Genomic DNA, 14,708 nt, shown 5'->3' with positions numbered 1-14,708 from the left:
TAAATAGATATTCATTTATTTTTTTATTTTCAATTTTTCATTTTAAATCTTTTTTGTAAGTTTAAATGTTTTTAAATTAATTATTTTTTATTTATTTTGTTAAATAATATTTTGAAATTACTTGAAATATATTGTTTTTTCAATAATCTTTAACTCACAAGGCTGAGACATAAATATGCGAAATAGGAGCCATATCATTTTAATATCTTTGCTTTTCTTTATTTATGGCATCTCTCCATGACTAAGAAAATTCATCAAATTTATTCATAAACTCGTCATGATAGCCAAATATTTCTTCATGCACTACTTATCCTTATTGGCCTTCTCCATTTAGTTTACCCAAATTCAAATTCATGTTGTTATTAGCAGGATCCTTCACTTACAAGCATCCAAGATTAATTTTTAATTTATCTTTCATTTAAGCATTAATCATCTTGTTCGATTAAGAAGCGTAAGCAACTTCATTTACAGGGATAGAGAGTACATCACTTTCACTGTCAGTCACTAATTTTTTATATTAAATATTTAAGAAAAGTATTATAAATTTAGAATTTTATTATTGATTAATAACTATAATTATAGATTAGTACATATTGCTAAAATGATAGAAATATATTAATTGAAACTGAATAAAAGTGTTGTTAATATTTAAAAATAAACTGCAGAATGAATGGCAGATTTTAAGCTAAGTAAAATAATTTAAATAAAAGAAAATTAGTAAATTTAAAGAAAAATTATTTACCTGATTTTTCAGAGTATAAAGGATCTAACTCATTATTATGTACAGGTGGTTAATAATATTAATTATTCTATTAGTCATTATGTTATTAATATTCCATGTAATTCTGCTAGGGAGAGCAACTTTCAGATTATATATGTTCGTGTTAGTAAAATTGAGTATCTTAATTAAAGTTATTGTTTTTTAAGAAATTTTACTGCTGAATTTAGAATGAATTCTGTTGATTTGAAATTTATATGTTATTATTGAAATTCATCTAGCCTTCTTGCATTTTATAATTTTTTTGGTGATAACTTTAAGACTAATCTTTATTAACTATGAATTGAATATTTTGATTTTATTGATTTATACATTCATTTTCTTCTAAATATTTGTTGTTGTTATTTGAATTAGAGTACCTTCCTTATTATTGCTATTCCTTAAATTCGTTATTATTACAATTTATTTATGCTCCTTCAGTGTGTTATTTAGTTGAAAGTTTTTAGAATCTCATTTTGTATTACATTTCTGCATTAACTTATTTAGGTGAAGCTAGTAAATTTTATTAGTCCTCAGATGCACAATCATCATTCCACTACAAATCAGGAACATTCTTTTTATATTACTAATTTTTATATGAAACTTTGTTATTGTAATTTTCCCTATTATTGTGAACATCATCTTCTTAATCATTATAGTTATCAGAATCTTCATCATAAACAAATCCATGACTATTATCTTTACTATCAGAAAAATTATTTTCGTATTCATCATCTTCCTCTATTTCTTAATTTTCATTTTCGTCATCTTCTTCATTTTGAGAATTGACATAAAAAGGTTTTTCATTATCTTTTTTATTCTTTTTTTATCTTTGGATATGAATATTAACTCCTTATCTTTTTGAAGAAGGTTGTGATCCTTTTTAGTTTGATCCCTGGTTATGGTTTAATTCTTGATTTTAACCACCTTAATTTTTATTTAACTTAGCAGTATTTTAGCTGATATTATGATCTTGTGAAAGTTCCCATGGCTAGTGTTATGAGAGCTAGTTGTGCTCAGGAGATATGAAATCATTAATTTTCTATTGTAATCTATTTTAATTTTCCCCATTTGGTGATAATGATTCTGGAGTTTTTACATTATCATTATATATTTCATCTACATTAATACCTAATTTACGTATAGCATATAATAATTTCATTAATTTTTCTTCTTTTTGTCTATTTGCATTCATTTGCTTGCGCTGTTTTTTAGCTACATTTTTCAGTTTTTCGTTTTCTGATAATAGCATTTGTATTTCTTATTAATTTAAGTTAAATCCCCCTCCAAGATTGTTCATATTGCTGAAATTCGTATTGTTGTGACTGCTAGTATTATTATGGCTAGTATTATGTGAGTTAGTATGACTGTTTGTAGATTGGTTGCGGGATTTTTGGTTGTTTATTTGCTGACATTATTTCGATAAAGAAGTCACTAAATCTTGTAGTTTTTCCTTTTCCTTTTCCAAAATGTCTATCTTCAAATCAAGCACAGCCCTTTCTTTTCTCTCTAAATCAAGCTCTCTTACAATTTAGCTCTTTTTTTGTTCAAATTCTAATTTTTGTTATCTTGATTCTTAGAGTAAATTCTAAATTGGAGATTCAAGAATGTGCTTTAGATTTTCAAAAAACCTATACGTTGCACTACTTTAAGTACTGTTTTAAAACAAACTTGCTGCAGTGTTGTGACTGGAAGAAATTTATAACAAATTTTATTACATTTAAAGATTTTACTGCTAATTTAGCTATTATTATTGTTAAGAAAAGTTTAGCTTTTAGTTTACTTGCGTTCTTCGTTATATTTCATTTAAAGTAATTAAAAAATTATCAAAATAGTCAAGCTTTCTTTCATTGCTAAATTTATTTTTTTAAATAAAATCCTCTAATAACTCATCATAAAACCTAAAACTGTCCTAGTATGTTTTCTATTATTGATGAAAATGAAAGTTAAATTATCATTAAAAATAAAGAATTTAAATTACTGCATAAATCTTTGGAGATGATTTGTTGTTTTCATTGATAGTAATAAAATTAGTAGTGATATTTGATAAATTTGTTTAGTCATCGATAAGCTAACTAGCTGAGCCATGCTAATTTTAAGGCTATTAATTGCTTCTTTGAGGATTACTCACATTAGATTTTTATGTCTCTTGTTCTCTCCTCGAACTAGCTTGAGTCTAAGGTCTAGGTTACTGTAAAAATTATTAAGGGTTGCTCTATGAGTTTTATTGTTAGTTGTTGCTGTTTGATTAATTCAAATTGTTTATTTATATTTTATGTTTTTTTTAAATAGAATGAATGCTAGGAGATTGACTGATTTAAGCTTGAAGCACATTAAAATTTTAATTTAAAAATGAATAATCTGTGGACTCTTTAGAGCTATTTAAATTGACCTAGGTAGTATTTCCTATTGGACTTTGAACATTAAAATTAGCTATAAAGGAGTTTTTGCTAATAGTCATACTTTTACTATTTTTTTAATGATGGTATTATGGTTATGGATGAGGAGGAGCTGCATTTGACTGGAAAATATTGTTATTCGTATTTAAAAAATTAGCTTGTGGTGACTTTATAGAATTTTAATTTTAGCTCTAACTCGTTTAATTTTAAATGCCATTTGTATTTATCTCTGCACCAGTTATGCTTAGATTTCCTTAATTAATGAATGAAGTCTATTGATATTAGCTTGATAGTATTTGTGAGTTATTTTAACTTCCATTTCCACCTATTGAATTCGAAGATTTCCCTTTTTTGTTTTAATTTATTTTATCTTTAACTTACTGAATAAAAGCCTATGCTGCACTTCCACTTTAGGCATTATTAGTTGTGCTAATTTAATAAAAAGTTTTTAATAAATTAATTAATTAATTAATTAATTTTATTTTACTTATTATTTAAAAATGTATTAAGAGGATGGTAGTTAGCTGAAAGAGAATTGCTATTATTGTAAAGTGCTGGATTTGTCTTATTGTAATTATCTGTCTTATTTATTTAGTTGTTAGCAGCTGAAACTGGAGAAATTGTCATATTCCTGTTAATCTGTGCAGGTTGGGTGTTGTTATTAAATTAATTAAGATACAAGTACTGTTGATTCTACTTTTATTTACCTCCACTGCCGATAAGATAATTGTTATTATTCCTATTACTTTCAATCAACGATGTTTAAAGCATCTGATTTTATTGACCAAACGAGCGATCTTTTGAAGTATCTTTAAAATAAATTATTAAATAAATTAAATTAATAAATAAAATTTACTTAAAATTTCGTTTTTATTCAGAATTGCTGTCTTGTTTTATTTGTAGATTCTAGCTGCATATGGTTTTTGATTGGGTTTTTAAAGCATATAGTGAGGCTAAGGGGCAGGGTTAGAAGAGGATGAAGATGACTATTATGGATAACAACCGCTATTTTTATTACTACTTCCTATCGACTAATCCTGCTAATTAATTAAACTGTTGTATTAAGGTGCTGCATGTAAATTATTTTAATTTACACCTTAACCAGATGCAACATTACCTTCAGTAAGTAAAGGGCGAGTTCTTAATTCTAATGATTGCCTAGTCTTTCTTAAAGGAGAGGCATCCTATAAAGTATGAGAAACCTATCCAATGTTATTATTGTTGTTATTTATACTTGAATTAAATGCGTTGCTATTTTTAAGGGTTTAATTTGTAGCTGGTAAAGTAAATGAAGGGTTTTAGATTTAGTTGTAAGCTTAGTTAAATTATTGTTGCCCTTAGAAGCTGTTATTAAAATAATTTTTTTGATTGCCATTAAAGCTACTATTCATAGTTAGAACACTTTGTTCAGTTGCAGATATCTAGTTTGGAGATTATCTCCCTCCTTTTGTTTGGTCGAGCAGCTAGTTTAGCTTCTGTTAAGCTAGTGATGGACGAGTTTGCTGAATATTTGTAGCAGCACAACTTGCATTAGAGTTATTTAAACCGCTTTATTGTTATGCACCTTATCCTATATAACTAGTTTTTAATGAATATTTTTATCCTGAGAATTAATTTCCTTGCTAGAGCTAATGTTGTTAATTTTGAGTGGATGTACTATAAGCAGGCTAATTCATATAATTTCCATAACTTGTATCCAAAATATTTGATTTATTGAGACTATTGGAAAAATTCCAGCCTTAATTTTATTGCTAATTCATTTGATACTACTAATTTATGTTATTTGCAATAGGCAAATGAAATTGCTGATGTTGTTAACCAGATAGACCTTTATTGAAGCTTTGATTTTATTTCTATGTGGCTTAATTGCAGTTTTATTAGTTTATATTGTTATTCTATATTTGCTAAAACACAAGATGATTATTGTTGAAGCTGCTATTCTATTCTTAGCAATTAGTTCCGTTTTCTGGTATGCTATTTTTATGAGATGGTGGCATATTACCTACTTTTTTCTACTTTTAAGCTGCTAATAGTGCTACTGCAATCTAAAAATTATTTTTTTCTTCTCCTCTACTTCCTTATTAAGAATTAATCAAAGGTATTGCCTAATTTCCTGAAACTGAGGGAGTTGTAGATACCCTCTTTTGCTGTATTTTCATGCTGTTTTGATTAATATTTTATTTACTTTTAAGTATAGTTATTGACACAGCTTTCTTTTATTAATTTTTTGAACTTCCTTTAATATTTCTTGTCTTTTGATTGAAATACTAATTTGTATTTGATTTTTTTTTTTTAAAGTTTACTAACTACTTAATTAATTAAAGCATTTAATTATTCAAAATCCAAAATAACAGAGAATTTAATTTTTGCAAATTAACAATCTTTTTTAATAGTCATTAGTCATGCAACTATTTACATTAGATTGTATAATAAAATAAATACATTGATATTTTTAATAACACTTACTTTTATTTATTTGAAAGTATTAGAATAGCTGCTTTAATTAGCATTTTATACCAATAAATTAAAAAAAATTCAAAATTTTATGTCTTTAATCCATTCATTTATTCGTTTTGTATTATTAAGCTAGCCATTTATTAATCATCCATTTTTCATGGTCTTAATTACTAATTTCTGCAAGTATTTTAAAAATATGTGATCAATATTACATTAATCAAATTATTCATTGAAAAGAATCAAATTTATCTATTAAAACATTTAAACCTATTTACATTTTACAAAATATTTTACTAATGAAATATTAGCAATATTAATAATTTATGGAGCTTTTTAAAATCATTATTGTTAAAGGATTCATAAATTCGATCAAATTAGATTTCAAAATAATCATTATTAATAAATATTAAAAAAATTTTTTTGACTTTTTAGTTAAAGCCAATAATAATTTCCTTTTACATTAAATTTAATATTTATTTAAAAATAGATTAACTTTATTGTCATTTATTTTGTTTAAAAAAACTTAATTATTAACTCTTTAAAAACTAAAAGCTTCTAGATTACTGCTATTATCTAAAATTTTTAAATTCATATCAATTACTAATTTATAAATAACTTCTAAAGAGAACATCAAAGTTTAACAAGTTAATGTTTTACATAATTTTTGTTATTAAATCTATTTTATATTAACAAAGATTTTAAAAATGAATAACTTTTGATGTTTTTATTTGTAAAATATAAAATTTATAAATATATGCTAGACATATTATAGTATTAAGTAACTAATTTATTTAGAAAATCTTGAAAATATTATCTAATGGATAAATTGTATATAAATAAAGATTATAAATCTAAATATTGAATTGATTGAAAAAAATTTAATAAAATCTATTTTTAAAAAAATTAAAAATATCTAAAATATGTAATAGAGTGTTACTATTTGAGCATTTTAACTGTTTTTATTTTATATTTCTAGCTTATATAGTTTATGTCTTCATTCATTTTTTAGTACAAACCCTTAAAATTTCTTCCTTTTAATTTTCTATGTGAAATGATTTACAATTTTAATAATATTTTAATAACTCATGTAAAAACATTTAAATCATGAAGTTTGAAGGGAGATTTCAACATGTTATTTAAATGTTAGTTCATATGTTTATTTTCCTTGATATTTAATTTTGATAGAATGAAGAGCCTAAATTTATGATAACTAAGATAATATTTAATTGTGGAGGATTGATAATTGTTCAATTTTAAACAAAATCATTTTATTTGATATTATAATAAAAAAGTTAAAATTAAAATTACTTATTAATTATTTTATTTAAATGTAATAATAATGAAATGTTTATTTTATAGCTCACTTCGAATTTACACTATTTAAAGCGTGAAATCTAAATATATTTGCAATAAGGGACTTATATTACTTTACTCATCTTAAAAAACTTATTAAATTTACATTATATCTATTTTTTTGAGATTCTGATATAAGGAAATTAAAAAGAAATATTAAAATTTCTATAAGTTGAACAATAAAACTATTCATCATTTTTTAAAAACAAATGGGTAATTGCTTATTTTAAAAAAGTGGAGGATTTACTAATTGGCTAAAATTTAGGAGATTAAAGTTTATGAGATAGTACCTCATAGTTATGAAGTAAATTTAAATAAAAACTTTATAATCCTACAAAATTATTCTAGTAATTAAAAATTAGATTTTAAATCTGGTGAGAAAAACTTGGTGAGTGTAATGAAAAAATTTAGAAAAGTTAAAATATTTGACCTAGATCTTAAGTAAATAGCCATCCAATTTTGCATTTGTTAATCAGAAATTTTATAATAAATAATTAGGTATTACTGCTTAGAAGAAAACAGTGTTTCTTTCTTTTTTAAACAATTGGCACAATATAAATCATTAGAGCAAATCAAATTAATTTTAGCGTAAATTAATATATTTTTTACAAATAATAAGTCTTTGTAATTTATCATTGCTAAATATTAAGCATAAAAAATTATCTTAGATTTTAATCGTTTTATATTTAAGCAAAATGTTTTTACATAAAATACTAATAATAGGGTTAATTTGATAAGCTACTCAGGTGCAATGTGTATAGCTTAGAATGTATAGTAGTTATAAAATCTTATAATATTTGAAATAGATTTTGAGTACTTTGTTTTAAAAAATTAAGCTATTAATTAATATTAAATTTTCTTATTATTAGGGCAAATCACATAGGATTTAATGAAATAAAGACACTGGCTAGGAGTTTATCAAATAGTAAACATTTATAATATGTAAATTTAAATTATAGGTAATTATTTTTATAAAATAAATTATTATGAGTATTAAATTAATTAAAATTATGTAAAAGATATAATCGAATCAGCTATGATGATATTGAAAGAAAAATTACTTTAAAAAACGAATTCATGAAAAAAAACTTACGTCTTGTTGTGCTTAAAATTATATTTTGAATCTTTACACAAAATCTTTACTGAGCCAAAAAATTTTTAATTAAATTGGGTTTTTTTTTTTTGAAAGATTTTTTCTATCATTAAACTGAAAATACTTAAAAATAAAATTTATCAATAGCTATGATTAAATTTCTTAAAATAATTAATCGAATTTTCAAACACAAAATATTTAGAAAACTCTAAATAATTCTATTAAATCCTTACTTCTCGCAAAAGAAATACTTATAACAAATCTACATATAAATAAACCTAGTTTAAAAATTCATTATTTTGTATATTTGATTTTCTCATACAATTGCTTATTTTCAAATCAGCATAATAAAATTTAAAAATATGTTTATATTTAAACTACAAGGAAGTGACTTTATGTTTAAAAATGAAAAAAAATAATATCTAAAATGCTCGGATACGAAAAAAAAAAAAAATTCGTTAAATCGTTAAGTATCTAATGTGTATGTATTAATATATATCAATTGATAAGTTGCGCGAAACAAAAATTAATATTAAATTCCATTTTATTCAAATTGTAAAAAATCTAATTATCAAGTTATTAATTTAATCTAATAAGAAACAAAGAAAGAAACAAAAGAATTCATTTCACTGAAAAAATAAATATAAAAAAAAAAACAAATATTAATTAATACTAAAAAGATAACCCAACAATTCTTAAAAAGCATTCATAAGTAGGAGAACTTGCTAATTACTATTAAGTATTCTATATAATATTTCTGTTTCGATACCTATCTTTCTAAAGCCAAGCAAGTAACTCTCAACATATTTTATGTCTAATCTTTTCCAAAGATAGCTTTCTTAAGGTAACATTTATAATTTTTTAGATTTTCATTCATTAATTAAAAAAAAAAATCTTATTAGGAGATCAAGTCAATTTGTAGTCTCCCTTGGCTCTAGCTTCCCTGAATATTCAACAAATCTAATAAAAACCTCATATTTCTGGATTTAGTCCCAGTCACAGAATGTTAAATCAAAATCAATACAACTAAGCTCAAATAAACTAGCTAACTTCTCTAACTAATGCATCTTCTGAATCTTCACTTGCTGATTCTACTTCTGCTCAACAACCAAATGGAATTCAAGGGTTATCACCCTATATTAATAATTAGTATGGTGCCTTCTAAAATTTTGGGTACTAGGCAAATAAAGAAAATAGTAGTCCTATCTTTTTGAGAGAGCAGCCATTCTCAGTAAACTCATCAAAAAATGAAAATAAGTTTAATAATAATGATTTTATAAATCCTACTAAGCTTTTCACTTAAGAATTTATCAACCAAAATAAGCTAAACTAATAACCTACCACTAAAATGCCTCTTTAAGTACAATAGTTTAGTCCAAACTTGTAGATTCCAGTATAGATTTAATAAAATTATAAAAATGATGCCTAATCTGCTAGAAATGACTATTTTAATAGCTTGAAAGCTCCACCTATTTTACAATAGCAACAACAGTAATAATATAATCCAAATTCTTTTTACACAAAAGAATAAAGTAAGCAAAATATGCATGATTCTTCATTCAACTAATCATAGATAGATTAGACTAACCTTAATTATGATAGCTATCATAATTACAGTGGTATACCATCAAGTTCTTCTATACCCTACTCATAACCAACTTTAAGCAACAATAATAGTAACGTATACTAGAATTAGGCAGAAAAGTAAACTTCACTTTCTAATATTAACTTTAAAATTGAATAAAATGAAAGACCTCTTTCTCTTCTTTTAGAAAATGCGATATAAAAAGCAATAAATCAATCAGAAAGAGTTATATCAAATCCTGTTGAGCCAGTAGACTAGTAAATAAATTACTATTCTTAAAGAAATATCTACTAGCAGTAGTAAGTTTCCAATCCAAATATTCTTGTTGAAGATTTTTCTAATCAGACTCTTCCTTTTGTATAGACATAGTAGAATTATTTTTCTGTAAATGACAACTTGACTCCAAGAAATACTTCAAACTAAGATTATAATTATTAGTCAACTAAGCATTCTAACAACTCCAACTCTATAAATAATAGAAATAACAATCAAAATAATTCTTAATTTATAGAAATTTAAGAAAATAAACCTAATCTTTCTCCAATATCACCTATGAATAAAAGATAATAATAAAATTTAAACAACTCTACACTTTCATCTAGTAATTTAACAAACAGACCTAGTTAAAAAGATTAGCAATAACGCCTCACCTTAGTAGAAAGATAAACTTTGAACACATCTCACAGTCCTTCTAAATCTCATATTAACTGCAAATATCCCCATAATACTGAAGAATCAAATAGATAATAAAGCAGTAGTAAAAAGAAAATTTAGAACTATTCTTAAGTTCCTAAAAATTAAACTATGTAGTAACCATCATTATTACGCTCTAAGTCAAATAATAGTTTAGTCACTTAACATCCTTACTTAAAAAAATAGACTAGAAATCATGGTTCTCCCTCTGAAAAATCATATCAAGCTAATTAGAGCTATTAAGCTACTACTGCTTAGGCTAAGAAATTAGATAAAAATGAGCCGTAAAAATTTTCATACAAAAAAGAAGCTCAAAATCGTTCTCAACATCAAGCGAAATTAAATAACTCCTAAATTTAAAATAGAAGGGATGCCTCACCTAATAATACAAAACAATAAACTCCCAACAAATAAATGTAACCAAAATAAATCTTGAAGCAAAAAACTTAAAACGAAAGTTAATTAAATCATAACTAAAGCAATTAGTTCATTTTCCATTAGTAAAATATATCTCAGCTTAATCCAAGTCCAGATATGTTGGAATACTAATACAGTTACCAAAATAATAGCAATCTTCATGCCACTCCTCGTTCATAATCTCAGACAAGTCTATTATAAAGTTAGAACAACAATAGTACTTATAATAATTTAACTCCATAAATGATTTTGAATTAAAATCCCTATCTTGCATTATCACCAATCAATAACTTAAAATAAGCAGCAACTCCTAAAACACCTTTGAGCACTAACTTCTGTTAAGCTCTACAATAAATAAAGAACTCTACCATACCTTCAGATTTCTTCCAAATGGAATAAATCATCACAAACTATGATGTTTAACGCTTTTTGTAAAGACACTTTTTAGTTGGAGATAAGCTTATTTGTGAAAATTGGAATTCCATTCCTATTATTTATTTTATTAAGCTTTTGATCACAGAGTTTCCTGAAGTACTTGAAGATCATTAAATTGGAGAAAATTTATTGACAGAATTAAAAGAAAAAATCGCTTTTCTTGTATAAGATGAATAGAATAACGAATTTGTGAATCTTTTTAAGCTCTAAACATATACTAAGACAACTGGTTTACTTGGCTTGATTCTCAAAGCGCTTAAAGATTTAAGCTCAGAAGAAAATTCCAGGCTCTACACTGGAAATTTTTAGTCGCTTATGAGAACAAACAGTGATATTCAATTAGTTTAGCTCTAAAACTAGTAAGAAAATGCAAGCATTTACAGCCATTAAGCACATAATTCTGTTTGCTCACAAAATCAAAATCTTTTAGAAAATTTTTAGACAGTTTTCTAAAAATAATTGTAAAACAATGGTATCCAACATTATATTCAGTCAAAGGATGTTCAAAATATAATGAATTTAATTTAGGTAATTAATTAATTAATTTATTTTTTATAAAAAATAATATTTAAATTTTTACAAATTTTAAACTAAAGGAATTCGTTGAAGGACTCTACAGAGATATGGAAAATGAGATATATTCTAAATTTAATGTAGAAATGAGAAGAATGATGGTTAAATTTAAAGAGACAGAGCAAATGCTTAGAGTAGTTTCTGATAAAGTTACTGATAATTATGGTCTATTTTCTCAAGAAGCATCTCAAGTCAAAAAAATAAAGTAACTTCAAGGTGAAAAAGCTGAATTAAACGAAGAAATTAATTCAAAAGACTTAGAAATCAAGTAATTATAATTATTGGTAGATTCTTTGAAGTCTGAGAATTCTAAGTTGCTTTCTGAAAACGATAAATTACACGAAAAATGTGAAAAGTATTTAGATTTTGGAATGAAGAATATGCAAACTCTTTATGAGAATAATCTTTAAGATCAGTATCAACAGTTAGTACAACAATAAAAAGTTTTCTTTGAACAACAAATAAAGCAGTTAGAAGAATATAAAATTAGATAATCCATATCAAAAAATGCTAAAAATGCTGACCAACCTAAAGACCAATAAAGTAACATCAAGCAAACTCCTCGTATACATACTGATACTTCAGATAATGAGAGCTGTAATCTTAGTTATGCATTAATGACATTAGAGGATCAAGCTGTGCCTTAAGGTGGATTTTAATCTTCATCAAAAGTACCTCAATCAGCAATCAAAGCACTTAGCGAATTTTAAGTTCATCAAAATTAAAACGCTTTCAAAAAAAATAAAACAGAAGGTCAGGTTCTAGAGCCTATAATGATGGACAACACTTAGTTCTTAGATACTAGCGATAAAATTAGCTTGCTTAAAGTATTGGATGTTTTCATTTCTTAAAGCTAAATTAAAGACTTTTCTGAGAAAGTTAGAAGATAGAATCTCTCTTATGGGTAGGGAATATCAGGATTTGGTGGAAATAGCAATTTTGGAAGCTTTGTAATAAATGCAGCATCAATTACCGGAAAATACGGAATAGGAAGAGAAAATTAATAAATATCATCATTAAGTTTAGACCAAGCTGTTGAAAAGTTATAAAGCATGATAGATATTCTCCCATTAATCCGTGAAGTGCGTCTATTTAATTATGACTAAATATACAATTTCCTCAAATATTTTTATAGTCTATAAATGTACATCTACTAGCTCTCTGACTACTCAGATCAACAAAGTACTCCCGATGAAACTACTTCTAAGAATGTTCACATTACATCAATTCCTATGAACAAATGTTGGAAAAAGATTTTGTCAGAAAACAATAATAAAGAATTTTTCTGCAGCTTTGTAGATACAAATAATAACGTTTAGTAAGCATCTCTAAATTCTAACAATAATTTAAGTACACCAATTCGCTCTCAAAGACAAAACCTTTAAAAAACTGCTTCATCATCTAATTTAACTCCTACAAGCAAACCTGATATATTCGAATTGTAAAAAATATGCCATGATTCAAAGTAAAGCTAAATTTAGTAGCTAAGCAGATTGAGAAATGATTTGTAAACATCATTTGCAAACAATACTTAGAATAATAACGAAAGTAGATTCCATCCTAAAAATTTAATTATAAATAATCAAGGTATTATTGACATTTTAACACATGTGCTCACTTAGCATCTTCATAAATTAGCTTCTTATGAACGTTAATACCAAAGTGCAGATTCTAAATCAAAATATTTCATTTTGAAAATGCTAATCTACTTAAATATTTTGATAATATCCAATAACAAAAATGATATTATGACTATTTTAAATAAGTTCTTCTCAGAGATTTAATCTCAGATTCAAGTTTAGTCAGTCTCTGATTTTATCAGAGAAAATAATGTTTTAAGTGTTATTTTTGTATCACTCCGCAATATAAACTTTGCAAACACTTAAATAGTTTGTTAAGCTCTTGAATTCTTAATAAGCTTCAAGTAAGCTTCATCTAATTACATGTCTTTTATCCGCTAGTTATCATAAGACTCAAATATGATTATATTGCTGCAACTATTAGAATGCCAATTTGATAGCAGAAACATTCTCATGTCTCTTAACATAATAAAAAATGTTTCTTACTCAATAAATTTCAAAGGTACAAATTATTTGCATTTTTTTATTTTTAAAATTAAATTTATTTTTTTAAAAAGATAACATCCAATCAAGAATCAAGCAAGTTTTAGATTTGATTTAACTAAGATAAAATGAGACAAAAGATAAAGAAATTGAGGACCTAACCAAAATTATAAGAAGCAACATCAATTGTGGAGCAAACATAAGGACAATATCCCTAAGTCCTTAATAGATAAATTGCAACCAAGGAATAAATACTAAGCAGAATTGAAAAAAAAAATAAATAAATATTACATTACTCTAACTATATTAAATAATTAATTTAGATTTGAATATAATTATAATAAAACTTATTAGAAATTAATTTATGTTTTATATATGTAAATATATTGCTCAGATATTTTACTTTTTTCTTTTATTTAGTCTTTTGTTTGTTTATAATAAAGATTATAAAATATAAAATAAAATACTTTTTATTTACTTAAAAAATTGTTTAAAACACAATAGTGTCAAAAATTTTTTTTATGATACCAAATTTTTAAAAATAAGAATTAAATATGATGTGAAAATAAATAAACAACAATATTAAAATTTTTTTTTTTTAATTTAAATTCTTAAATTATTTATTTAATACTATAAACATGATTGAAAAATTTTAATTTATATTTTTAACAGCTTATTTCCTTTTTTTCTTACTCAAGAAATTGAATAGCCTTGATTAAAATATCAAGTATTTTTAACAGTTTTAATGATTGAGAATCTTATTTTAATATTTACCAGAGTAAACAAAGAATTTTTTTATAGTTTAATCTATATTGCCAATTATAATTTGTAAAGAAAAAATATTAAGATATTATTGAATCGAAAAAAATTTATTATATATATT

General features: G+C 24.4%; 3 protein-coding genes across 3 annotated transcripts; 2 read left to right on the top strand and 1 right to left on the bottom strand. All coding sequences in view use genetic code 6, as the record gives it.

The window, feature by feature from the left end:
• Window positions 1-154: 154 nt before the first annotated feature.
• TTHERM_00131370 (hypothetical protein) lies at window positions 155-5,450 on the bottom strand (the record flags this gene model as incomplete). The annotated part of the gene is made up of 5 exons (XM_001019614.2): window positions 4,013-5,450; window positions 3,644-3,965; window positions 2,739-3,585; window positions 743-2,681; window positions 155-504 (listed from the first exon to the last, which is right to left on the bottom strand). Exons 1-5 carry the CDS (start codon window positions 5,313-5,315, stop codon window positions 155-157), a joined length of 4,761 nt encoding a protein of 1,586 aa, XP_001019614.2. The 5' UTR covers window positions 5,316-5,450.
• A 1,725-nt stretch (window positions 5,451-7,175) lies between these two features.
• On the top strand, window positions 7,176-8,088 carry TTHERM_000131369 (hypothetical protein; the record flags this gene model as incomplete). Its single annotated transcript, XM_012798536.1, has 6 exons — window positions 7,176-7,270; window positions 7,315-7,407; window positions 7,465-7,554; window positions 7,690-7,779; window positions 7,836-7,925; window positions 7,986-8,088. The coding sequence occupies 6 exons, from the start codon at window positions 7,176-7,178 to the stop codon at window positions 8,086-8,088; spliced, it is 561 nt and encodes a 186-aa protein (XP_012653990.1).
• Window positions 8,089-8,692: 604 nt separating this feature from the next.
• TTHERM_00133380 (hypothetical protein) lies at window positions 8,693-14,093 on the top strand (the record flags this gene model as incomplete). The annotated part of the gene is made up of 4 exons (XM_001019617.2): window positions 8,693-8,903; window positions 8,962-11,717; window positions 11,786-13,844; window positions 13,900-14,093. The coding sequence occupies exons 1-4, from the start codon at window positions 8,870-8,872 to the stop codon at window positions 14,091-14,093; spliced, it is 5,043 nt and encodes a 1,680-aa protein (XP_001019617.1). The 5' UTR covers window positions 8,693-8,869.
• Window positions 14,094-14,708: the final 615 nt, after the last annotated feature.

This window comes from Tetrahymena thermophila (assembly GCF_000189635.1).
Source record: "Tetrahymena thermophila SB210 genomic scaffold scf_8254582, whole genome shotgun sequence".
In the NCBI taxonomy this organism is placed as follows: Eukaryota; Ciliophora; class Oligohymenophorea; order Hymenostomatida; family Tetrahymenidae; genus Tetrahymena; species Tetrahymena thermophila.
This window is presented reverse-complemented; position numbering and strand designations above follow the sequence as displayed.